The sequence below is a fragment of the Mus caroli genome, chromosome 2, assembly GCF_900094665.2.
Source record: "Mus caroli chromosome 2, CAROLI_EIJ_v1.1, whole genome shotgun sequence".
Classification (NCBI taxonomy): Eukaryota; Metazoa; Chordata; class Mammalia; order Rodentia; family Muridae; genus Mus; species Mus caroli.
Window position 1 is genome coordinate 99,389,598 of NC_034571.1, and position 26,795 is coordinate 99,416,392.

A 26,795-nucleotide genomic window follows, 5' to 3' on the forward strand; every position below is an offset into this window, starting at 1 on the left:
CTGTAAAATGAGATTCCTGAATATTGGGCAAGTTAGCCTCTGTAAAGCAATTACAGGAGTGCCTGGCACACAGCAGACCTTACCACATAAGGACTTGCTGTTATTCTGATACCTGGCATTTTCCTCATATATATTTTAACAGAAACTGATGAACTGTGTGCTCCAGCATACTTACAGATCTTCTTATCAGCAATGTAGACTAACATAGAAAGACACAGCCTTTCTTCCTTCTGACCAACATTACTTGAATTTTGCTATATTACTAGGGAAGATCGTTCTGCATATCTCTTGCTATATTAAGTGACAGTCACCATTTATGAACACTTTGTTTTTCTTAGCTTTCTCACTAATTATTTTAATAAAGCATCTATGTATGTTCTTCTTTAAAGGAATTGATTCATTATCTTAATGACATTAGGTTTTAGAACATATAATAGGGAATAAAAGATACCATTTTTTGTTTCTTAGGTAGAATTAGAATTTTGAAGCACAGCCTTCAAGGCACAAGTCTGTAATCTCAGCTACTTGGGAAGTGGAAGCAAGAAATTTGCAGATTTGAGTCCTGCCTGGGTTACAAGGTGAGTCAGGGCCAGCCTGCCTCAACAAATTAGTGAGGATGTGCTTCAGAGGCAAAGACGTCAAAGTATCTGAGGCTGTACCTCAGTGGTGGGTGCTTAGCACCCTAGGGTCAGTTTTGAATGCTCATGCTCCGCACTTCTACCCACACCACAGCTAGGATATGGTAAAGGATGTAGCTTATGGTAGTGAATAGATGAACAAGGTTTCTGAGGCTAGATGTGGCCATTAGCCTCCTTGAGAATTTATAACAGTGCCTTTCAAATGTTACTTTGCTTTAGAGTCACATGGAGAACTTGTTCATATAGAACACTGAGCCACATTCCCAAAGTATGTGATAATATATCTTGAGATTGCCTCCAATAATTTGACTTTATATTTCAAAAGGTTGCCAGTTGATGCCATGTTCTGATTTGCGGGGATACACTTGGATAATTTCTATATTCATGTGTTAGTATCCTGATGAGATAAGTAGAATAATGGCCTTCCAAAGACCTATCTCCTAATCCCTGAACCTGAGAACACTTTATTGTTCATGGTAAAAGGAATTTGAAGATAAGATTAAAGCAAGAACATTGATCATCGTAGATTACTGTGAGATGAATATAGTTATAAGTGTCCTTGTAAGTAAGAGAATGGGGAGAGACCATTGAGTGATGGAGAAATGCAAAGCTTTGAAGGTAAAGGAAAGGAACTCTGAGCCAATGAATGCTGGTAAAAGCCAAGGATTTTTACCTAAAACATCTGGCAAAGACGAGCCTTGTTAACACCTTGGTTTTAACCAATGAGATTCATTGTATAATTGTGACCTGCAGGCTGTGCATTTATATATTTGTATTGTTTTATGCTGTTAGATTTATGGTAATTTGTTACAGTGGTCATATGCTAGAAACAACACATCGGTAGCTAACTAACTCTTAGCTTACTAGTTGACTTTATGTCAGGAATTCTTGATCTCCGCTCATGATTGAGAAAACAAAAGCATGTGAGACAGTTGCTACCTTACTTTTCCACAAGACTAAAAAGCTGCCAACATCTGAGTCCCTTCTCTACTACACTCATGGTCTGGGTCTGAGATGAGCGAATGGTGGCATTTACAATGGGCATATTTTCCCACTTCAATATAATCAACACAACCTTCCACAGACATTTCCACAGGCCAGCCTAGTCTAGACAGTCCTTCATTGAGAATTGTAAGTGATTCTATATTGTGCCAAGTTGATAAAATTCACCATTGTAGACCCAGGGAGTCATGGGAATAGGCCTGGAGCAACAGTGGGGTTGAAGGGTCTCCAAACCCCAGAAATCTCGTCCTGAGATTGGCAGGAGTAGGATTGCTGTCCCATCCCCCCAGGCCTGCATGTACCTGCATATATAGCCCTGTGCCCCTGATCCTTGTCTCCCCAGAGGGGGTTTTATAGCTGGTAACCAGGTTAAATTTCCATTCCCCTTATAAAGTAACTTCCAACACCACCTGGAATTCCTGTTCATGCAAATGAAGCATCCCTAGCACCCTGGCCTTAGCCAATAATGTACACTCCCCAAAGGTTTAAATAGCCTTTGTTCCTCCAATAAATGGAACCAGTTCTCAGAAGCTGTTCCATTGTGTGTGTGTGTGTGTGTGTGTGTGTGTGTGTGTGTGTGTGTGTGTGTGTGTTCTTCGCCAGTGCACTCAACACCAAACAAGATCCTGCCTCTACCCACATGCCTGGCTCCCTCCAGTCCAACCTGGTGGTGTGAAATGGGTCTGGCTATCCCAAGGGTAGAAGTGGACACAGGGCCTCAAACCAGCCTGTGCTCTACCGTCTTCTTTCCTTTAGATTTCTGGTACTTCTTGTTTCCTTCATTGTCTACCTGTTTTCATATTTTAGTTCCCAATCTACATACTAGTTCATTTCATCTTTTCTTAGCCTGAATCTAATCTTCTTAGTAAATTTATATAATAATTTATATTGAGTTTTATTTTGAAGCAGAGTCTCACTGTGTCTCACTGTTTCTCATCCTGGCCTTGAATTCAGGATCATCCTGCCTCAGCTTTACAAATATTTGGATTGTGAGAGTATTTCATAACATGCTTAAACTCTTTGATTCAACTACATTTAAAGTTAAAATTATAAAAGTGGATAAATGGTTTAAAAACCAATTTTTTTCAAAGATAGACAAATGGGCAATATGCATAGGAAAAATATACTTAATGTTATTTATTAACTAAGTGAAAATCATTGTCACAGTTGAGATATCAATTCGTGTTTATTAAGGTGACAATAAGAAAAGCATGGATATTATGAGGTATTGTTAAATGTGTAGAGAAACTGAAATATACATATATTTCCCCTAAAAAATAAAAGTAAAAAAAAACACTAACTAACTAAAAGGTTGCAGGTGTTTTGAGAAGCAAAGCATTACTATGTAGCCACAGTTTCACTAGAAAGAACTGAAAAAAGAAATGTTTCTGCACAGAACAGGCACATTAAACATTAAAGTTTATGGAAACATTGTTGATAATTGCCAAGAAATGACAATCTAATGAGTTGATAAAAACAGTGTATGTTTTCACTGGATTATTTAATGTCCCTCTTCCTCTTTCCCCTGCTCCTTTCTCTGTTGCTGTGATAAGATACTATGACAAAAACAACTTAAGGGTGAAAGGGTTTGTTGTGGTTCACAGCTCAGGGCACTGTATATCATAGTAGGAAAGTCATGAAGACAGGAGCTGAAATTAGCTGGTAACATGACATTCACAGTTAGGAAGCAGAACAACAAATGCTGTGATTGCGCTTAGTCCCCTTCTTCATTTGTACAGTCTAGGATGATCCCCTCTCGGGTCCTCTGTATTCATACCTCATACTTTTAAAGAAATATTCTGTATAACATATTCAGTTTCTGTAGTTGCTTTGTTTTTAGTGAGAAATTAGCCTTTTGTAGCTACTGTCACAACTGGCAGAGAAGTTCTTCTGCTTGACTTGTTCAATAATTATCTTTCTGTCTTACCACTTTTTCTTTCTCTCACCACTGGTCTTATGATCCCCCCTCTCTGTGTCTCTTCAGAGTATTTTACTAACTCTTGTTTTAGTTACTTTTCTATTGCTGTGATCAAGGTAACTTAAGAAAGAAAACATTTTGGGGGGTTCATTATTCCATAAGGTGAGCCCTTGACCATAATGGCAAGGAACATGGCAATAGGCAGGCAGTCATTGGAGTAGAACAGTAGGTGAGAGCTTATATCTTGATCTATAAGCATGCGGCAGAGAAAGAGAGACAGAGACAGAGAGACAGAGACAGACAGAAAATAAGTAACTAAATAGCTTTTGAAACCTCAAAGCACCCCCCACACACACACCTCCACACCTCCAGTAACACTCTTTCGCCACCAATGCGCTATCTCCTAATCCTTCCCAATCAGTTCCACTAAATAGGGACCAAGCATTCAAATATATGCCCTATGCTCCTTTCTCATTCAAACCACCACACTTTCCAAGTTTGTAATAAAACTCTGCTTGCCCATAAACTCGTCCTTTTTTCCCCTCACTGTAGCTGTTCTCAACTATGATAGTTCAGTATCTTAGGGGGCATGAAGAAATGTTAGGAAACATTTTGACTTACCACAGATTGGAATGAAAGGACTGTTGATAGCTAGAGGCCAAGGATGATGCTAAAATCTATTAACTCTCCATTTTAATTCTACCCAAAACAAGTTATCAATCCCTGGGATTTTAAAACAACAACAACAACAACAAAAACCCCAAATCAACCAACCAAAAACCCAAACTCATTCTTGCCTACCTTAAACAAAATTCCTTTCTTTTTCTCAGCTATCAAATATTATAGCTTTTCAGCCAGGGGATATTAGTCTTTGTGCCTGTGTCCCACTTCCATTCTTGGATTTGTCTGCCTTGAACTTGCTCAGGTCTCATACATGCTGTTATAATCTCTGTGAGTTCATGTGTATTTCATTCCTGGTGTGTCTGGTTTCATGTAATCATCTGCCACTCTGGATCTTAAAATCTTTCCACCCCCTCTTCTATGATGATGACTGAGCTTTGGGGGAGAGGGTGTGATATGTATCTCTTGTGTAGGGCCAACCACTCTGCAGTCTCTTGTTTTTTGCACACTGACCAGCTTTCCATCTCTGTGTCACAGTATTGTCTACAAGAAATGTGTCTGATGAGAGTTAAGAGATGCATTAATGTATGGATATAATACTAAGTCATTAGGAGTCATTTTAATACTTTCTCTATTTAGTAGAATAATAGTACCAGGCTCTCCTTTAGGGCCTGTGTCCAATCTAGGCACAGGTACTTGACATGATAACGGTGCCAGGGGAAGGTGGCCTTAAAGCTAACCAAGAAATGGTTAGTTACTCCTATAACATTTATATCACTATTGTGAATTACTCTTGCTCAGGGGTCACAGTTGTGTAAGATTGATGATTGCTGTCCTCTGATAGCCTACATAGCATCTTTTAGCATTGTGACATCTAGCCAATAAGGATGGTTCAGGACTGCAAACACTTGATTTTTCCATACTTGATGATATATGTGATTGCATCTTCAGCAATAAGGTCATACTGTCTTACTTTCAACTGGAGATTATTTCAATAGCAATATCCTGTAATGTTTGGTGGCCTGTGGGACCCAATTGGCCAGCAACTGCTGAGAAGTTGCCCATTCCTGGCACTAGGGTTTATATTTGCCATAGCTAAACTTTTTTTTCGGAGTAAATGTATATATTATCTCCATGTCCATGTCTATATAGTTTTTTTTGTTTTGTTTTGTTTTGGTTTTTTTTTTTTTTTTTTTTGGTTTTTTGAGACAGGGTTTCTCTGTGTAGCCCTGGCTGTCCTGGAACTCACTTTGTAGACCAGGCTGGCCTCGAACTCAGAAATCCACCTACCTCTAGCTCTCAAGTGCTGGGATTAAAGGTGTGCACCACCACTGCCCGGCTTATCTATATACTTCTTAAACATTTTTAGTATTCTTTATTTTTTCTTCTTTTAAAGTGATATTTTACATGAATTTTAAAGGTTCAGTTATGCTACAAATATGATTCTTGGAGCACCTCTTAGACTTTTTAATATGTTTTTGGCCACTTAAATGCAGGTAGAATGAAAGCATCTATTCCTGGAAACAAACAAACCAACGAAAAACAGTAAAAAAAATCTAGGTTGACAGAGAGTTAAGTCTCATTATTTCTTTGTTCTTGGTTATTTCTGCCTCTAAACTGGCTATAACTGCTACTGTTAATAGAAAACAGACCTTTAAGTTATTATTTTAGTTTTCTGTTGTTTAGTGAAGAATATAATCCTCATTGAAAACTGAATCATATTTCCAATTCTTTCTTTTCTAAAACCTTCTTTAGATTTTTAAGTCTCATAAACATCATTTTATATATTTTACAAATATATAAAATTTAACATGGCTACCATGGTGCTTGGATTTTTCTGTCCCAAATGAGGATATGTGTAACCTGTATAGATAGACATCCACTTATCTCATAGACCTAGAATTTGAGCCATCCATGATTCTTTCTTGTTCTTTTCCATTTATTTTCCCTTCAGATTTTCTCAAATCTCCCAGTTTTGGTTCATCTCCATTGTTACCATTAATTACATGTGCTAATGCATTTTGCCTGCCCACTGCCCCGTGCACATTTCTGCTCTCATCCTCGCTGCAGTCCTTCTCTACATAACAGCAGAACAGTCTTAAAAATTGTCAGAACAGTCGTATTATTCTGCTTAAAATTGGTCAGTGGGTTCCTATTACTCTTGGGATAAAAATCCCAATTTCTGTGAGACTTTGATTGACCTGTCACTTGAGTATCGTTTTCATTTTTCATTGATCAGTTTCTTTTCAGTTTGATCACATGCTTGCTGTTGTCTGCTTATAATTTTCCTATATTTTCTTTTCTCTTAGACCCTAATATTGATGGCATTTCTCTTAGAGAACTCATTCCTGATACATCATAGACAGTTGACTTATTGTTTCCAGTTATTTTATCATAGTTTTTCATTAAAGAACTCATTTAATATATTTATTCTTTTGTGTTCTTTGTGTGTATGCTATCTGCTCCAGTAAACTATAAGCTTCCTGAAGATTGTTCACCATTGTACACTGCTGAATGAACGTAAGTTTGTTAGGCTTGGAACACAGAGTAGTGTGATTAAAATTTGTTGAATGAATTAAGACATGAAGACACTCTTTGTTGCACAAAGAGTTTGTCTAAAAAGGTTCACATACATAATCTCAACAATTAGGAGGCTGAGGCAAGTGAATTATGAGTTGAAGACTCAGGGAAGGCACCACACACATTGGGCGGGCCCCTCCCCCATCAATCACTAGTTAAGAAAATGTCCTACAGCCTGAGGCATTTTCTCAATTAAGGTTTCCCCTTCTGATGACACTAGCTTCTGTCAAGTTGACATCAAACTAGGTAGTACACACCACACACACACACACACACACACAAAAACACACACATTCACATAGGTTTTTAGGAACTTTTTATATCTGTTTATTTATTTATATACATAATCAGCAATAGAAGTAAACTATATGAAAAGATATGGCAAATGTGAGAGTTATCCTAAATAATCAGTGCTAGCCTACTATAAACAGTGTTCTGTCTAGCATGATGTTAAGGAATTTGATGTTTGGCTGAGTTTGATACGTAGCAGTAATCAAAGGACTTGGAGGGCTGAGACAGGACGATCAGCTTTAGTTGAAGAAAATCCTGGACTGTAGATTAAGACTGTTTCAACACTCCCTCTCCAACAAAAGGAAAAAAGAGAAAAAAATTAATATTATACAGACTTGGTAGCACATACTTATAATCCTAGGTCTTGGGAGAAGGAGGCAGAATTAGGTTCAAGGTCATTCCTGACTGCTTAATGAGTTTGAAGGTAGCCTGGGTTACACAAAACCATATTTTTGTTCACAGTATCACTTCCCGAGGAGTTCTGATAATGTTCTTTATAGATTGAGCTTCTCTTTCTTGGCTAAAATTAAGGCTTTTACATTGTACTTGAGTGCTGTGCACTTTACAATAGTATTCTACCTATTTTCTGTTTTGTTTTTCTTTTATTCATTTTTTTCCCTTTTATCTTTTGACAAAGCATCTTGTTCTGTAGCCCAGGATGTCTTGGTCTTTGTCATGTGTCCAGTTAGGCTTCAAATTCAGTCCAGTTCTTCTCCCTCAGTTTCCAAGGGCTGTGGTCTCAGGAATGCTGCAGATAGGGCACACTGAGGAGCTCGACGCTGTTTTTCTCCCCTTTCATTAAATGTATGGGGTTTGGGTTTTTTTTTTTTTTTTTTTGAATCTTCAAGCTTGTTGTCTTGGATATGTGGACTGTGTAGATATGTCTAATATCTTGAATCTAAACTAGGTATATTTTGGAAAAAGCATCGTTTAGATAGCGGCAGCATCCCTCATGATGGAGACTGAATAGTAGGATCAGTTTTTTCTGTTTACAATGTTCACTTTGATCTTTTGTTCAGGATAGTGTTTGCTTGGTCTCTTTTTTCCTTTTCTGCTTCCTTCCCTTCTCTGCCCCCCACCCCTTCCTCCTCTCTTACCTCCCTCTGTCCCTCTCTAGCCTCCTTTCTTTCTTAGGCCTGTATGTAAGGACCTCTAGCTAGCCTGGAAGCACTATGTAGGTCAGACTGGCCTTGAACTCTCAGTAATCTCTTTGTTTTTGCTTCCTGAGTGTGCTACCTTGCCTTGCTAAATGTTTTTCTTCTTTCTTTGTCTCTCCCCCCCACCCCCACCCCCACCCCTAGTGTCTTTCTCTTTGAGACAGTATCTCTATACAGTTCTGGCTGTTCTAGAACTCACTATGTAGACCAGGCTGGCCTCAACTCACAGAGATCTTCCTGCTTCTACTTTTTAAGTGATAGAATTAAAAGAATACAACACCATGTCTGGCTCTGGTCTATTTTTATTGATGTGATATTATAATAGGCACTCAGAAATTGCTCTTTCCAAAAAGCATTGACTTTTCTTTTAGTTTGGTACATTAAAGCATATTAAATACTCCAGAAGTAGTTAATATTATCTAATTTACCACCTAAAAGCTAAAAGCACAGAGATGAGTCCTTATTTTAAACCTGCACTTGCTTTGGAGTCTAGCAGTAGCTGGGCCAGGTCTCCTGATATAGGCCTTCCTTCACATGAAAGCATTTATCCTTAAATAGAGACTATACCCTTGGGCAGCAGCAGTCAAATGAAAAAAAAACAAACAAACAGGAAGGTCATGACTGCTTTGGTATAGTGAAGGAGAAAGTTTATTTTAGGTGAAAGGGACGACATAGCCAGAGGCAGAAACATTTGGGAGAGTCCAGAGTGGTCATGACACTGAGCTGTGTGAAGAGAGTAGGGAGGACAAGGGAGATGGGAGAGAAAGGAACCAGGTGGGTGCAGCAGTCAAGCGTACAGAAGGTTAAAAAAAGGGCAGGGGGAGCAGGTTAGGTAAGCATTTACCAAAATGGCTTGATTATATAGGGAAGAGCCTCTAGAGGAAGAGTAGCCACCCTTGAGCTGGAAAGTTTGAGATAGAGAGTGGGGTATGTCAGCCATACCCTATAACAGGTGGATAGAAGGTTGCTTGGAGAACCTGTCACCCAGGCCCACTTTGATATGTTAAATAGGCACCTCTGCTATTTGTCCCAGTGTTTGAGACTTAACAGACAGCAGCAATCATCCTACACCAAGGTGAGAACCTCCACTGACATTAGTGAATCATTTAAAGGACCTTTTATTGGATACCAAAACTCTAATGGAGCAAGATTTGGATTATTCTATGTCAAATGTGGATGGTTAAGGCTCAGGAAAGGTTCCCTCAAGCAGCCTGTTCTGTTTGCATGCAATTATAGGAACTTTGAGGGGGAGGGGAATTTTTTTTCTTTTGGGGGATCATATTATCATTTCTCGCTCCCTTTCCTTCCTCCAAAACCTCCCATATACCCATCTTTATTCCCTTTCAAATTCATGGCCTCTGCTTTCATTAATTATAATTACATGCATATGTGTATATACATATATATACATACAAATATATTTTAATATAATCTGCTCGGTCTGTATAATGTATAAAACAGACTTGTATATATGCTTTCAGAGCTAACCATTTGATATTGGTTAACTGACTGATATGCTCTTCCCTGTGGACAACTATGTCTGCCACTCTCAGCATTCCTTAGTAGCCTGTAATTCTTTTGTATTTTGATACTTGTGAGTATCAACTTTGGCATGTCTGTGTTCATTGTTGTTTTTGTTCACCTCATGTCTTATTGAACAAATTTGAAGAAAGTTTAGTTTTTATTGGGGTGCACCCAAGATCTGGCCAAGATCTTAAGTGGGGTTAAAGAGAACATCTCTGAGTTGGGGCCCCTTCTATGGAGTAAAATCAGGATAGTTGCAAAGAAGGTTTACAGAGTACAGTGGAACAATATGGAAATACAGAGAAATCTCCAAAAATACCATATGGTGGCCAGGTGATTAGGCAGGAGGGGTAGGGTATTCTCAAAACCAAGTCAAGGTCATGAGTTGGGGCAGGTCAGGCTCCATGAAACAGACTTAAGAACAGCTACTCAGCTCTTGGAAATTTAAATAAATTGAATAAAATGGAAATTTATTATTAATAATACAGCATAATGGCTCCTGCCTTCAAAATGGAGGCAAGGTCATCAGTAGATTATGGATATTCTGAGGAAAATATATTCTTTTCCCCTCTCTACACAATGCTTCTGTTCATGGATATATGATACCACCTCGCCATCCTTTAATTCCTCTCAATTTTGATACTACCTAGAGCTAGTAGCTTCCTATTCCACAAGTCAAAGACTTAGTCCTCTATGCCTCTGCCATTTCAAATGCTAGTTCCTCACAAGGCCTCCCTTACTTCTGACTTATTGTATGTAAGTCAGGTTCCCCCAAATTCCTCCTCAAGTTTGATCATATCAAATGTTTGACAGACATGCTGAGTTTATCATATGAAATATTATGAAGAGTAGATATGAACTGCCAAATGAAGAGTAAATAACATAGGGTCTTGAGTGTAAGATTCTCTTTATGAAGCTGTGATACCATCTAGGAGATCAGTAGTGGTGGTTCATTTTTTCCACCTATTAGAGAAAAAAAGTCAGGAAATGTTTGGAAGTAAACCAAAGCTAAAGTTTATTAAAAGAGGGAAATCTTATTAGAATTTAAAAGAAAAAAACCAAAGGTGCCTGTAATCTCAGCAGCTGCTTTAAGATGAGAATGGAGGCACTGGAAAAGCCGAACCATTTCAATTGAGCTGGCATGGAGGTTGGACAAGCAGCCACATGACAAGGAGAGGAGGTTTTGAGAAAGGACATCAGAAAGTACCAGAAGAGGCACCCTTAGGCTCTGGCCAGCATCAGAAAGAAGAGTCAAGAAAAAAGAAAAAGGCACCTGCTTTTCTGAGTCAGGACTTAGGAAGACACACAGATATGGCTGACCATCCTGAACCTCATCAGGGCTGGTAGGGACTGTGCTGGTCAAGGACTTGAGTTCTGGGAAGGAAACAGTTTTGGAAACAGTTGTAAGGAGTCATTCAGAGGGAGGGAGTAGATACTGGGAAATGTTTCAATTTAATTAAATTAAAATTGGAATAGCTTTAAAAATCTATAGTATTGATGGCTCAGCAGATAAAAGGGCTTGTTGAACCACAAAAGCCAGATGACATGAGTTTGAAACCCAGAACCCAAGGTGGAAGGAGAAAACTTACTCCTGAAAATTGTTTCCTGACTTCCTCATATCTGTCACAGCATGCATCTGCCCACACTGACATGCAAGTGTGTGTATGAGAGTGTGTATGTGTACACACACGTACCTATACACACACTAAAATAGATAGTATTTGTATATAGTATTTCATAGTACTTGTGGGTTAATTAAATTAGTAGTCAGTAGCTGCCAGCAATAGTAGGAGACCCTGCACTGTGGTACTGCGTGTTACAGCTGGGACTCTGAAACCTCCCCCAGGCGAAGCTGGGATTTGTGTGTTACGGAAAAGGATTTCAGCATACATGGATAAGAAGCAAAGTCAGATGTTATTAAGATTTTATTTATTTATTTATTCTGAGACAGGCTTGCTCTGTGTCCTGGGACTCACTGTATAGGCCAGGCTGGCCTCGAACTTATAGCTCCAAAGGTGTGCACCAGGATGGCCTGGCTTTTATTAATAATTTTAAACATAGACTTAAGCCCAGCTGTTAAATAAGGAGGAGAGAGACATATAATAGAAGAATAATGGTACTGTCTCTCTTCTCTGTCTCTCTGTATGTGTGAGTGTGTGTGTGTGTGAGTGTGTCACAGTGGGAGGGGGAGGGCAGATTCATTCAAGTTTAGTAGTGGCTTTCTATATGATTTTAGAGGTTGTGTTTAAAGATTTTAAGGATTGAGTGAACTGTTTTGGTATGGCTATCCTTACCAGGACCTTTTCCTTTTCCTTAGAAATGAGGTTATGGGGTGGTTTTATGAGATGTTGGTTATCTTAAGGCATGAACTCCGTCACTTATATGATCAGTAACAAGTGAAATAGACTGATTTGTGTCAACTACACTGATTACAGTTAGTTCATTGTATGTCTAATGAGATATTTAACAGTAGGTTTCTTTCTGAATTGTTTTAAGAAATGCTAATCAAAAACTCTTTGAAATTCACTATCAGGCTGGTGGTGGCAGAGTTGACATCAAAGTATGCTTCGTGGTGTTCTGGGAAAGGCTTTTCGACTTGCTGGCTATACCATTCAGTATGGCTGTATAGCTCATTGTGCTTTTGAATATGTTGGTGGTGTTGTAATGGTAAGTTTCTACATTTAGGATTTTCATTTTTAAATAAAACATTTTTAATGGAAGGAAACTTTTTTAAAAATTGCTTGAAGTCATTTCATGAAAACTAAAACATAAAATCTTTCTAAATATTGAGATAAAAGGTGTGTTTAGATGTGGGTGTAGTGACACACACCTGTAGTCCAGACACTGAGGCAGTAGATTGTGAATTCAAGGTAGGGCTAGGCTCCATACTGAGTTCAAGTCCACCTTGGCATGCATAATAAGACTCTGTCACAAATATCTGATACCCATCCATCCTCAGCCACAAATCAAAACAAACCTTGTCTCAAATCTAGAGACTGCCATACCCGGGGATCCATCCCATAATCAACCCCCAAACGCTGACACCATTGCATACACTAGCAAGATTTTGCTGAAAGGACCCAGGTATAGCTGTCTCTTGAGAGACTATGCTGGGGCCTAGCAAACACAGAAGTGGATGCTCACAGTCAGCTATTGGATGGATCACAGGGCCCAATGGAGGAGCTAAAGAAAGTACCCAAGGAGCTGAAGGGATCTGCAATCCTATACGTGGAACATCAATATGAACTAACCAATAACCCCCCCTGGAGCTCGTGTCTCTAGCTGCATATGAATCAGAAGATGGCCTAGTTGGCCATCATTGGAAAGAGGCCCATTGGTCTTGCAAACTTTATATGCCTCAGTACAGGGCAACACCAGGGCCAAGAAGTGGGAGTGGGTGGGTAGGGGGTGGGGGATAGGGTATGGGGGACTTTTGGGATAGCATTGGAAATGTAAATGAAGAAAATACCTAATTATAAAAAGAAGAAGAAGAAAAACAAAACAAAACAAAAACCAGGGCCAGTGAGAGCCCAGCTAGTAATGTGCTTGCCACCAAGTCTGATGCCACCACATGGTAGATAAAGAACTATTTCTCACAAGTTGTCCTTTGACTCTGCAGGCAGTCTGTGGCAAGAACACATACACACAAACACACACACACACACACAGAGTAATGATAAGAAGTAATATAGCCAAACAAACAAGCAAAAGAGCATGTTTGCACCTGCACCGGAGTAAAATGTAAAAACCATTGAATCCTTATTTTTATGTTCTGTGTTCAGCAGGGCACAAACAATCTTCTTGATAACCTGAATATAAATAGTTATCATCTGAGTGGTGTTGTGCTTTCTAGGAAATAGTCGATGCTGTCAACTTCTTACGTTACATTGTCTGTTGCCCTTGTGTAAGGAATTCATTCTACTCAAGAGGAAACTCCCAGGCTCAGAAAGCTAACTCATTCCAAGTCCTATAGTTAGTAGATTCAAGACAAAGAATGAGTTTAAAATTACTTATAATTGTTATTAAAGCTAATAATTACTCTAATAAGATCAGTAGTAAACATTGGTTGGCTTTCCCCCAAAAGGAAATCTGAAATCACATCACAAATCTGAAAACTCAAAATGTTCAAATATTTGTTATGGAAGTGAAACAATATTTGGCTGACCAGACAGCCAATAGTTTTTTTGGGCTGTTGTTTTTACATACCTAATACTCTTTCCCCTTAAATCTTTTTTTTCTTTCTTTCTTTTTTTTTTTTTTTTTTTTTTCTGAGGCAGGGTTTCTCTGTGTAGCCCTGGCTGTTCTGGAACTCACTCTGTAGACCAGCCTGGCCTTGAACTCAGAAATCTGCCTGCCTCTACCTTCCAAGTGCTGGGATTAAAGGCGTGCGCCACCACTGCCTGGCCCCTTAAGTCTTGACAATGACACTAGTACTTTTAGAAGCAAACTTCATTATTATTTATTATTTTATTTAAATGTTTATGATTTTGTCTTTTTTGAGTAAAAGAGATAATTGATAGAGACTGTTGTTTATATTTTAAGTGGCAATTGTTACTCCAGTGTTAGGCATAAATCAAGATTGTTCTTTTCAGATACAGAGATGCTAATGTCTTTAAAGTACATCTCATTGTGTTGGTGTTTTTCAGTAGAGAATATAAGATGCAGCCCCATCATACTAAGTAAGCATTTGCCTGGGAGAGGAAGAAGGATGTCAGTTCTCAGAGAGTGAACAATGTAAAGTTGCTTTAAAATTTTTCACAATGGGCCCTAGAGATGTTTGAGAAAACCAAGGAAGTCTATCATTCATGCAACAAATATGTATCAAGCATTAACATTATGCTGAGTATTCTCTTGACAGTGGAGACTTACATAGCTGGGAAACTGAGACAGGGCTCCGTGCTCCTCATGGAGTTCAGGACTATAGGGTGGGCAAAAATTAGAAGCAGAGATACTGTTATTTTGTGTATGTCTTATAAAGTAATGTCAAACGATTAAAATGTGGTCTGTTTTAAGAAGATCATTTATCCATTTTTCTTCTACTAAGCCTGCCCAAATGGTATCTGCAAATTTAAAAGAGATTTGAGTTCAGAAGGTTGCCTTTCTTTTCAGTGCTCTGGACCATCAATGGAACCCACAATTCAAAATTCAGATATTGTCTTTGCAGAAAATCTTAGCCGACATTTTTATGGCATCCAAAGGTAAATTTCTATCATATCATGAATATAATTATAGTGAATTGTATATAAACTGTATTTTTCAGTAATTTTGAACTTTGTGTTAAAAAATCCTTTTATGGGTAATAAGTAGACAACAATCTTGAATGTTTTCTGTTTAGTTGAGAACATTTAAATAGTCAACATGTACAGTGTCTGTGGTCACTGTGTCTTTTCACTTGCCGTTCAGCACAATCAACAGTCCTTTTTAGAATATATGTGAAAGCCTCATTCTCTTTGTAGGTCCCTAAAATGTTTTAATTCAGAAGTTAGAGCCTTATGGTATATTGTCCACACACCGGTGTTGTAGTTAGTATTGATGTCCATCCTGCTTATTTTCTGTACAGAAACATGAAAATCATCCAGGGATTTGTAAATTATGGCTTTATATGTGTCTGAGAATGAGGAATTTGGTCCAGTGTAGTTTTCTAGATTGATAAATTATTGAGTACCACTTGGAAAATACCTTGTTACCAAATTTCCCAAAGCTCTGTTCCAAGTGGCTCAAAACCAAGTGCTATTTATTTCAAGGAATGCTGGAAGTTTAAGCTCCTTTTGAATGGAGGCCAAATTCTGACTTTGTACATTTTCTAAATTGTATCTTTCTAAAAGTTTTTATAGTGTTAGAAAAAGTCTGAGCCAGCTTTTATCTCTGTGGCCTACAAATGCTTCCCACTACTGGTATTTAATGTAGAGAGGCAGGTCCACCTTTGTTGAAGTCCATTTCCTAGTATTAAAAACTTGAGAATAGTATGAAACTGTTTTTCTTCCTTTGGACGCTCACTGACCCTTGATGCCATACACAAAATACTCCTAGTCAAGCTGTACGGTCTAATAGAGTCCCAGGGAAATTGTTCAGACCTTTTTCCTGTAATAACCTCAAGAAACATACTTGTAGATTTGGGGAATGTAAAATAAAACTGCACCACCAGCTTAGTTATTTTCCATTTGCTTTTTGACTTGCCAAAATAGGCTGGTGACTACCCTCACTGTAGCATGAAGGCAAGTTGCTACTGCATGCCAGTGACATGACCCTTAAACGTCCTCAACAGTAAACTGGACCAGCTGAGAGTTTCTGAATAAATAACTGTGTTGTTTTACTTAAAATACTCTTTGCGGTCAGGTGAATAAAATAAGTACATTCGGGAAACTAAGATTCTTTGAAGATTTCATTTTGTGCGCTGTTCATTCAGGGGTCTCATTAGTGTGTAGAGTATTTTGGAATCTGGCAGTCATATGAAACAACAAAATAACTTAGAACCAAGGCAGGCAGCTGGTACTGCTTTGAAAAGATTCCTCCCTTCCTTCTGTCTGCTGTAGCTTAGGACTGAGATTTCAGTGGGATGAATTTCTGACTCTTATTGCTCCTGTTATGTATAAGGGAAGGCTAGACTTCTGTTTTGTGCAAGAATAAAAGTCTGTACATGTGGCATCTAAAGTACGCAGGTCTTTTGTCCATTAGCTTCAGGGATTCTTCATACTTGAAGCAGTCTCCTATTGGTATTTCTTATAGCATATAGCTAATGGGCATCAACTATAAGGTCTGTTATACATTACAGCAGTGATGCCGTGAGTGACAAATTGACATCTGACTTGTGGCCTGTTCACCACCTAGGAGGCAGAAAGGCTGTTTACGACCATATTTTTAATTTAATAATTTGTTTTTGGAATTTTGAGATAGAGTAGCCCATGCTAGCATGAAGCTTCCTGTCTAGTCCAGGCTGTCTCCACACTCATAGTGATCCTTCTGCCTCAGCCTCCCAACTGCTGAGAGTCACAGAGCACTACACCCAACAATAAATATAATGGGAAAGGAAATTTTAAGTGCCAGTTCTGTTATTAAGTGGGTTTTTAAAACTCCCTACAAAGAAGACAGAAGTCCAAAGAGTATGTGTTTTGATTTATCTATGGTATGTATCTAGCTAGACTAGTAGAAATATATTAATAGTTTCAATTAATGTTGATGTCTGTAAAACCAACCTAACTAAATTAAGACTTCAGTGTTGCTAGTTAGGTTCAGACTTTAAGTGTTATATTGTTGTATCAAATAACATCAACTGCATAAACAAGCCATGAAGATTATTTCCTCTTTCAAAGACACACTTGATTGTCTTTCGTGTGAACAGTTCCACTGACATTTCAAACAACAACAACAAAACCCAGCCAAACACACAAACCCCTTGCTTTTCTGGCCCAGGTATGTAACTGAGTGGCTTGATACGTTCAGCTTTAGAAAAAGAAGCTTCACAATGGTGTCGCTGTTGCCGATGCTATTTGTATTGTCTTTAAAATTCTGATAAAGTGGTGTCCTGTATTCTTTTACATAAAAATGTGTCTTAGGAATTGCTTCTGGATTTGGCTGTTGGGGAAAAATTTTGTATTACCTTTTCTTAAACCTAATCTTATTAATGACAACTAATTAGCCTCATCATTGGTCCTTTTCTTGTTGCTGGGGACCAAATCGGGGGCTTCTTGTATGCCTGTATTGTTCTATCATTGAACAATATCCACAACCATCTTAATTTGGGATAGAGGCTACAAAATACTTAGAAGTTGTTTAACATAGTGTGGCAGCAGTCAGGATTCTTTATTCTTTTTCAGTTTTGGTTTATTAAGACAGAATATTTTCTTGTACCCCAGATTTACCTAAAACTTACTGCATAGCCCAAGTTGGGCTTGATGTTCTCTCAGCCGCCCCAGTGCTGGGATAATAGGTGTGCTTTGCCTTGGCTGTTTGATAATAATACCAGTGATTAGGTGTTATTATGGCTTTTATGTTGTTATATATTTTATAAATAATATCAAAGTATATAAAGTTATATTTAGAATTACAGTTACTAAATATATTAGATATTGAAAAATGTTAGCACAATTTCTATATCCCTTGTTTTATGCAGAAAAAATACATTACATTCTATTTTGTTGGGATATCATTCCTACCACCCCCTCCACGGCCGGAATAGTTGTGCAGGTGTGGATGTTTTGAAACATAGTTTCACTCTGTGCTCTGATTGCCTTTGACTTTGCTTTATAGTTTACACTCTCCTCCAAATTATAACTCTTTCCTTCTTGGGTTTTGCGCTTACAGGCATGTATCATCGTGCCTGAAATAAAAGCTCTCTTTTTTTTTCTCCTACTATGTATAACGTTATCTCTTCCTTATGTAACGATTCATATTGTATACCTATTTTACAGTACATGCTTGCTTAGCTTTTAGTGTTTTATTTGGTTGTGTCTTGTTTTTCCCTCAAATGTAAGTCTGTCCTGTAAATTATGACTTAAATGAATTATATAACATATATTGTTATTCTTTAGTTTTGAATTTTTGGAAAGTAGATTGTGTTTCTTCATTTTTGGTGCTCTAGAATTGGATACAGAAATAATACATGGTGAAAATAATTCTCATGAGAATGTTAGAGAGTATCAGTAATTTTATATGGAAATTTTATGACATTGATATGTTCTGACTCTAAATATCGGTTACAATAGTTTACAGACATGATAAATATTTGAGGGTCAATATATGAAAGGATAAAAAAGGGTGTGTCTTTCTTCGGTCATTTTACACAATTCTTTAAGCAATCCTATGGATGTGGTTATGCTTGGTAAAATACTGATACTTTTCTTTCTTTCTCTCTTCAGAGGTGACATTGTAATTGCAAAAAGCCCAAGTGATCCAAAATCAAATATCTGTAAAAGAGTAATTGGTTTGGAAGGAGACAAAATCCTCAGCACTAGTCCATCTGATGTATTTAAGAGCCGCAGTTATGTAAGTAATGTTTCAATTATGTCTTTTTTTTTTTTTTTTTTGCTATCATAGTCAATTAATATTAACTGAGTACACTGAGAAAACAAAATGGTCTTTCACAATGTTTTTGTTGAGGTGGATGATGGCTCAGCAGTTGAGGACACATACTGTTCGTTCTTCCAGAGCACCCAAGTTTGAGCCCCAGCACTCCAGAAGACTCAACACTTTCGTATTCTTTAGGCAAAGGCATTCACATACACATGCACACAGACAAGCCTACATATACATATGCACATAATTAAAACTAACAATTTAAAACCATTTGTATCTTTGACAGTGGGTGTCACTGTGCCCTCCTCATACATGTATGCTAGTACACTAGTGCTTTGAGGATACTCATCTCCCATTCCTCCTGCCATTGCAGCTAATGTACCTTTCTTGCCAGCGAGTTCTCCCTTTACTTTCCTCTTCCATTTTAGTTGTTATTTTGGTTTAATTTGGTTGTTGGTAGTGGTGATCCAGTGAATTTCATTGGGGTTGCTTCTAAGAGCATGGGTGGGTACAAATTTATTTATTCCACCAGTATGTACCACTAGAGAAAATGTCTCCTCCCACTACCACTCCACAAATCATCTGGTCTTTTGAAGTCCTACCCACTTTATGATAGGACATCTATTGATGCACCTAATTTTGAGCAGGTCTCATCGGGTAGTTAGAGCTTTTGCAAGTTCGAGAGTGAATAGCCATTTGATGTCCAGAAAATCATGTTCCATAGCACTCCACCCCATTCTCTGCTCTAACATTCTTGCTGGTAACACCAGCACTGGAGATGCTGAACAGGAGAATCTCCAGAGTGAGTTCAGGGTGACTATAAACTACATAGCAGGACCCTGCCTTACAATAGTCAGAATGGAGGGAGGGACATAGAGAAATTAAATTGCATATGACCAGCTTCCCTTTACACATACAAGATTGCGGAGTGAGTAGGATTGAAGCATAACAAGCAGATGTACTGTGTTCGTTCTTCCCCGAGTTCCATGCTATTATCAGACAGCTTATGGGAAAAGATGTGATGGCCTTTTCTTTACTCAGCATATACTCTCTTTGATAACTAGGGCTTATTTTTCTACTTTAAATTTTGTGTGTTGCTATCAAATTATACAAATGTCTGTTAACCAATCTCACCTCTATTCTTCCCTAAAATACGTTAATAATTGAAGTTTGTCTTCATCATTGTTCCTTCATTTAGAACCTTGATAGCTTGATTACTCTATCAAGACAGTCTGTCCAGTAGTTTATTAGTCTATTGTGTACCATTGAAAATGGAGTCTGGCCCAGCCATGTAAATGATTTTTGACATATATTGCTATAGATCTAGACACAGAGTAATTGTTAGGTGATAGTGATGATGGGAAGATGATAGCCTGGTGTCAGGTAATTCGTTTTTCTACTGTGGCTTTCTGTATGAACATTGTATCCTTTTATTCTTCCAAATTGTCAATATGTCATATGCTTTTATCCTCACATGACTATTCTCATACCATGAGGTATTCTAGTGATATCTAAGTTGTTTTAGCAAAAAGAATCTACTTCAGATCAGAAATAGTTTTGTCAAGAGTCAGAACAAAAAAAAAGGATATCCTTATTATGTACATTAATACCTTAATTTATATGCCAGTTTCTTTGTTAAAGTCAGTAGACTAGGAATATCGGGGCTAAAAGGTTTACATCAAAATCCTTGCTCTGAGTAATCAGAGAAGACAGCCAGAGAATTACAAAATGTGAACTTTTAGAATATTCTGTTTAATATTCATCCAATTTTATATATCCAATGAATGAGCAAGTTAGAGGCCACCACCATTGTTTTCCCACGAGTGTTCTATTGACTTTGGTATTTGTAAGGGCAGGGTACACAAGTGAAATAAGCTTTGTAAAATGGCAAACTCATTTAGTCACTACAGTACACAAGTAGGGAGTAGTAGTATTTGTCTGATAAGAGAACTACATAATGGGGAGGTTAAATAGACTACCTGTTTCTTTTCTTTTTTCTGTTTTTGGTTTTTCAAGACAGGGTTTCTCTGTATAGCCCTGACTGTCCTGGAACTCATTCTGTAGACCAGACTGGCCTCGAACTCAGAAATCTGCCTGCCTCTACCTCCCAACTGCTGGGATTAAAGGAGTGTGCCACCTCTACCTGTTTCAAACAGGAGTTGTGTTTTAAAGGCCAGGATCTTGTCTCCAGATATGTATGCCCACCAGGTCATTACATCTCTCAGAATAGGCTCTACTTTTCTATTATTTCAACTCCCATCTCATCAAATTATTCTTTTTCTTAAATTTACTTATCTTTTATATTTTAAAAAAGAAGGGCAATTATTTCTGGTCAGGAATAGTATTAGTTGTTCAAGAAAGTAGGGTTTTTTTTGTGTGTGTGCTTAAAATTAATTTTATTCTTATTTGTCTGTCTGTGATTGTGTGCTGTGTATAAAGGTCTCTGAGGAGGCCAGAAGAGGGAGTTGGGTCCTCTGGAGCTACAGTTACAGGTGTTTGTGAATCACTTGCTGTGGGTGCTGCACCATCTTTCCAGCCCCAGAAACCAATATTTTTTGAGGTTTTTTTTCTAGGCTCATTTTTTTTATGTCTCAAGAACTGCATAGCTATTACAGAACCACTTTAGTAGGTGTGCCCTATTGATCAGGCGATTTCTAACAAAAATTCACCCATGTGTGGAATACTCTGAAAACACACCTGAAGCCGCTGTGATGTTTGCCCCTTAGAGTATTGTTCCCTTTTAGGCTATCTTGGGAGTACACTGGTATTGTATTTTATAAGATAGCTTTCTTATTTTACCTATGCATTCCTTTAGGAAAACCATTCATATTAATGTCAATTGAACTACACAGTAAAGATATAAGTATAAAGTGTGTTTTCCATTGGTGGTAAAACCATTTATTCTATTATGTAGGTGGCTTAGCCAGCAAAACACCACATTGTCAGTGACGCCACATGTCAGTGACATGCTGTGTGGCATACAAGAGAAATCGTGTTGTCTGTAAGTTTGGCAAAACCTTAACTTAAGCAGGTCCTGATTAAATGGTATGGACCCATTTTGTCCTTCTAGCTAGTAATGGATTTACTTGAGAAAGGGTCTTTGCTGGCTCAGGACAGCCTCTTAGAGCAGAGTCTGGCTAGGAATTCTTGTTCTTCCTGTGTTTGCTTTCAGACTTATATGAAATACAACCCGTTTTCTGAACTCCAGAATCTCATATCTAACATAAATAGATAGTAGTCTGTACCCCGACTTTTTGTCTCCTTCATTGGGTTCTTCCTACCACCCCTCTCCACCCTTATGCCTTCTAACCCCTCAAGACTAGGTAGAGGAGAAAGGGGCATCCACGTTTATAGACCATACTTCCTGCTTATTAGGATCATCAAGTTCCTTGGGGCAAATTCAATCTGTGTAGTCAGGAGATCTCCAGCTAGTGATTCAGCAGGAGCAACGGCCACCACCTTTCCTAGGGCTCTGATACTTATACATGCTCTGAAGAGCTCCCAGAATTCCCAACACAGACTATGTTCATCTGGCAAAAATCACAGTCCTGCTAGAACATGAGACAAATCTTAGCTGCTGTAGACAGTCTAAAGCAGCTCCATATCCCACACCTACCATTAAAACAAAAACACATCCACATAACATTTCTGTGTTTTAAAAAATTCCAAAATTCTCACTACAGTAGTCATCTCAAACTTAGTATTTCAGAAACTAAAATCCTTATTTTCTTGGCCCAGTGGGTGCCTCCTTCTACATATCAGCTGTAGTAAACACATTATATTCTTCTGCTTTTGCAAGCCATGAAGTTTGGACTCATCCTTGAGTTTTCTTCTTTCACCTTACTGCGAAATCCATTAGAAACTGTGGCTCTCCGTCTAAGAGTAATTCAGATCGTGTCTTGACACTTGCTCATGGAAGACAAGCTGACCTTTGCTGCTGTCACAGTGATTTCAGCACTGCCACCTTTAAAATTCTTCCCATGTTCTATTCCTTCATGGCCTATTCCCCAAACAGTAACTGAGTCTGTCCTTTTAGCTGTTGATGCCTTTTATGACCAGCTGTCATTCTTCTGCTCAAAGACCCTCAGGTTCCCTTTCCTGATACAATAGATCAGTCTTAGCAGTGCCTACAAAGCCCATTCTTCCTTTCTCCTGCTACCTTTCTTGTAATTAGAGCTTTATTGGAACATAGTGGTACTCATTCATTTATATATTGTCTGTGTTCACCTTCACCAGAATAGCAGAATTGAGCAGTTGACAGGGACAGTGTTGTGCAGGGTCTCAGCTCTTTACTCTCTGTCAAGTTTGCTGATGCCTACTCTAGATAAGATTGATGCCAGAGAATTCTTTTGATTGTTGTTGATTCTCCAGTATGCAACTATAATTTCACATCTATTAGCTTCTATCAGAATACTAGGAATGTTGTTATTGTTGGGTTTGTTTTGAAGACAGGGCTGCACTAGCCATGTTTGCTCATGAGTATAAACCCCAATCTTCAGAGGCAGAAGCAGGAGGCTAAAGGTCATCCTTGGCCATATTGGGAGTTCAGGGCAGACTTGGAATACATGAGACCCTCTCTCAAAACAAAAGAAATAACAATAATAACAACCCCTCAGCCATGTAAAGCAGGGTCTCATTTAGCCTGTGCCGCTCTTGAACTTGTGTTACAACCAAGGTTAGTCTTAAAACGACTGATTCTCCTACTGACACTTCCCAAGTGTAAGGTTCTCAGATATGTAGCACTACATCTGGATATTTTCAAACTGTTTGAAGGTTGGAAAACTGTACCATGAGTAGGTCGTGCTCTAATTCTGTTTACCTTCTAGTCTAGTTTGATCATTAGTTTCCATTGTGGAAGTGGATGATACTGCTTTCAGAAATGTAGCTTTTTTTGTAGCTCATAACACCATGTTACTGCTAATCTCAGCTTGGTCTAATCTTCACAGAACACTTAAAAGCTGGGCCACCACTTCACAGAATGACAGATAGAAGTTGAGAATATTAGAATTCCTATTAGTGTGTGCCAGAACAGAATGCTGAGTAAATGTTTGCATAACTAACTCAATCTGGGTTGGATTGTAAGTTTTAGAACGTTTAATAAGCACACCCAAAATCACATGGCTCAGAATTAAGTTACATTTTATTTATTTATTTATTTACTTATTTATCTAATGTTTATGTATATACTGAACTTAGTTTAAATTACACATAAAGATATGGTGAAATTGAATTCTGTATGACCTACATTGGCCTCATTTTTAAAGGTTTGCTGCCTTGTGCGTTAGTATAGCGGCAGCTGGATTGCCCTGTGCAGCTCAGTGCCTGCTCACTAGGCTGTGTGGTAATAAAGCTTTCTACATTTACGTTGAAGCACATGAATGTGCCCTTTAGATTTATGTACCCACTATGGTACTTTGTTCTTTTGATCTTTGCTTGGTTGACAGATTACTAAAAAGTCAAGTTGTTGCCTGTGGTTTTGTAAACTTGTCTTTCAACCAAAAACATCTACTTTCCTGTAGTTGTGTAAAACTATGAATCCTTTTCATTTCTTAAAAAAAAATACTATTGCATTTATTTATTTATTTACTTATTGTGTGTGTGTGTCTGTGTCTCTGTGTGTGTGTGTATAAGGACAGCTTGTAGGATCTCTCATCCCACCATAGGAGTTCTGGGATAAAACTCACCCATGGCAGCATGTGCCCATATCTTCTGAGCCATCTTGTGACCCCCCATATTCAGATATTCCAAGCAATGCTTCAGTGTCTCAACCATAACATCTTATATGTGTTTATGCAAACGTCAGTGCATTTCTGAGCTTGTTGTTGCATGCTTGTCTGACCTCAGTGAAAGGATGTGTGGTGGGGGTGGTACTCATGGAGGTCCTCCCCTTCTCTGAAGGCGGGGGGAGTAGTGATTGGGAAGAGAGGAAGGAGGGGACCTGTGATCAGGATGTAAAGTGAATAAATACATTAATTAGTGAAAAAAATTTAAGAATGTATGTTTTCACATACATTGTTAATTTATAGTTATCAAAAAAAGAAAAAGAGGCAAAGCTTTTCAGTTGTCTTTAATACCACAAGATCCCAGTATTGTGCACAAAAGTTATCCTCACCAAATTGTAACATAAGGAAGATTGAGTGATAGAGGCTGAATAAGGATGTGATGTTGCTTGTGCCTCCTTTTTGTCAAACTTAGGTGTGTTAATATTTCTGTTACTGATTAAAATAAAAGAGAGTTCTTTGTTTCAGAAAGAGCTAACTAAATGTACTCAGGATGCATTGGTGGAATTGTGTTAGTACTTGAAAATGCAACTGCAAAGGAGGAAGAAAGCTAGGAAATATTTAAATCAAATTGACAGTGAGCAAAACAACCTCATCAATTAGATAGCACTGGAAAATAGCGACTTTATATAGTTAATGCTAATAGTCCTGTAAGGTGGACTGTATATGCTTAGAATTCAGTTGAAACCCCTGAGTATCCTAATGCTAGTTTTCTGTTTGTTAAAGGTGTCATTTGCCTTCGCTAAATGTTGCAACCATCTGGTCTTGTATTAACCAGATATATCATTAACAGAAAAAGTACTTCTGTGTGAGGAGAAGAACCATCAGGTGAAAGGGCTTGTTTATTATAAGTTGCTGATACACTGAATTCTAGGTCATTTAGATAGAAGGACTACCTAATAATACCACTTACTATACTCTATCTAAGCAAGGGACTTGCTTTTTTGCAAACTCTGGTGATAAAAGCTGTACCACACATCTATTTCTCAGCAACAGCTCCAAGTAATCAATCAGGGCACAGTACTAATGCCTTAATTGCAGCTGGTATGGAGGACTGTGTTTACTCTCTTGCTAAAGTGAAGTTCACTATGGAGATGGCCTGGCTCTTTCATCCTATAGCTAACACAGTTCAGAAGATAAACATCACTAATAGTTACTAGTCTGAAGTGTTTTCTGCTGAGATGATAACAGTGAGGAATCATCTCTTAGGCCTCTCATTTCAGTGTTTCTGGTGCCTTCTATGAACACTTTCACAATAGTTTAAACTTAACAATTATTTTAGAATTTCGTTTTACAGTCTTTTTTTAAAGATTTATTTATCTATGTATATGAGTACTCTGTCTTCCTGTATAACTCCACAACAAAAGAGGACATCAGGTCCCATTATAGATGGTTGTGAGCCACCATGTCATTGCTGGGAATTGAACACTGGACCTCTGGAAGAGCAAACAATGCTGTAAACCATCGAGCCATCACTCCAGCCCTATAGTCCTATTCTTGTTAGTCTGAAAATATGTTCATTAAAATCAGCAGTTGTGGTGAATATTGAACACTAAAAGTATTTCAGTTATTTATATTTAGACAGTGGTAATACTATTGGTGAAAATATACTTAATCTAGCACAGTTATATGTGTTCCAGTGTATAAGTTAATTGATGCTTCTTCACTTTAATGTTGCCTAAATGTAACTGAGAAAAAAATAAGAAAGACTGAAATTGTATGCAGCTGGTCAACAAAAGTGCTGAGCCCCACTCCAAACTCTGTTGTGATTAAAGATAAATGTTCCAACTGTCAGATGGCCTCCTACTGTCTGCTGGGGAAATATAATGACTGTTGCTAAGACAGAATAGGTTCAAATGTCTTGGAAGAAGCAACTAATGAAATTCTTGCCCTGCTTCCTTAGAAAATTAAATTTTGACAGGTTATATGTAGTTTCTTTGACCCAGAATCTTAGCCAATAAAAGTATTCTCACTATACTAAACTCTTTTCTACTCAGAATAAGACTAGCTAAGGAGAATAAAATAAAAATAAATGTGCATGTTTTAAAGTGGTTGCACATAGTAAAATAGGAAGAAAATACTGGCATTTCATGTCATTGTAAGAAGAATCTAGAGAGTTGAAAGGTTTTCTCCTGTTCCTTTAGAGGTTCTACAAGAGAATTACACATCACAACATGTGACACAGTAGTGCTTGTATCATTGCCAAGTGTGCACATAAAGCTAGCAGGACAAGGCAGTCAAGCAGTATAAAGAAAATACAGCTATAGATGAG

General features: G+C 38.0%; 1 protein-coding gene across 3 annotated transcripts in view; it reads left to right on the forward strand.

Annotated features, from left to right (window-relative positions):
* Positions 1-26,795, forward strand: part of Immp1l (inner mitochondrial membrane peptidase subunit 1) — a 56,909-nt gene that overhangs the window by 17,547 nt on the left and 12,567 nt on the right. For 2 of the 3 annotated variants that reach the window (XM_021154310.2, XM_029471328.1), the window contains exons 3-5: positions 12,265-12,398; positions 14,841-14,929; positions 18,587-18,713. In XM_021154310.2, coding sequence (XP_021009969.1) covers positions 12,294-12,398; positions 14,841-14,929; positions 18,587-18,713 — 321 coding nt within the window. In that variant the 5' untranslated portion in view covers positions 12,265-12,293. Of the gene's footprint in view, positions 1-468; positions 579-12,264; positions 12,399-14,840; positions 14,930-18,586; positions 18,714-26,795 lie in introns of all 3 variants that reach the window. The other variant, XM_021154315.2, reaches the window with a different exon arrangement.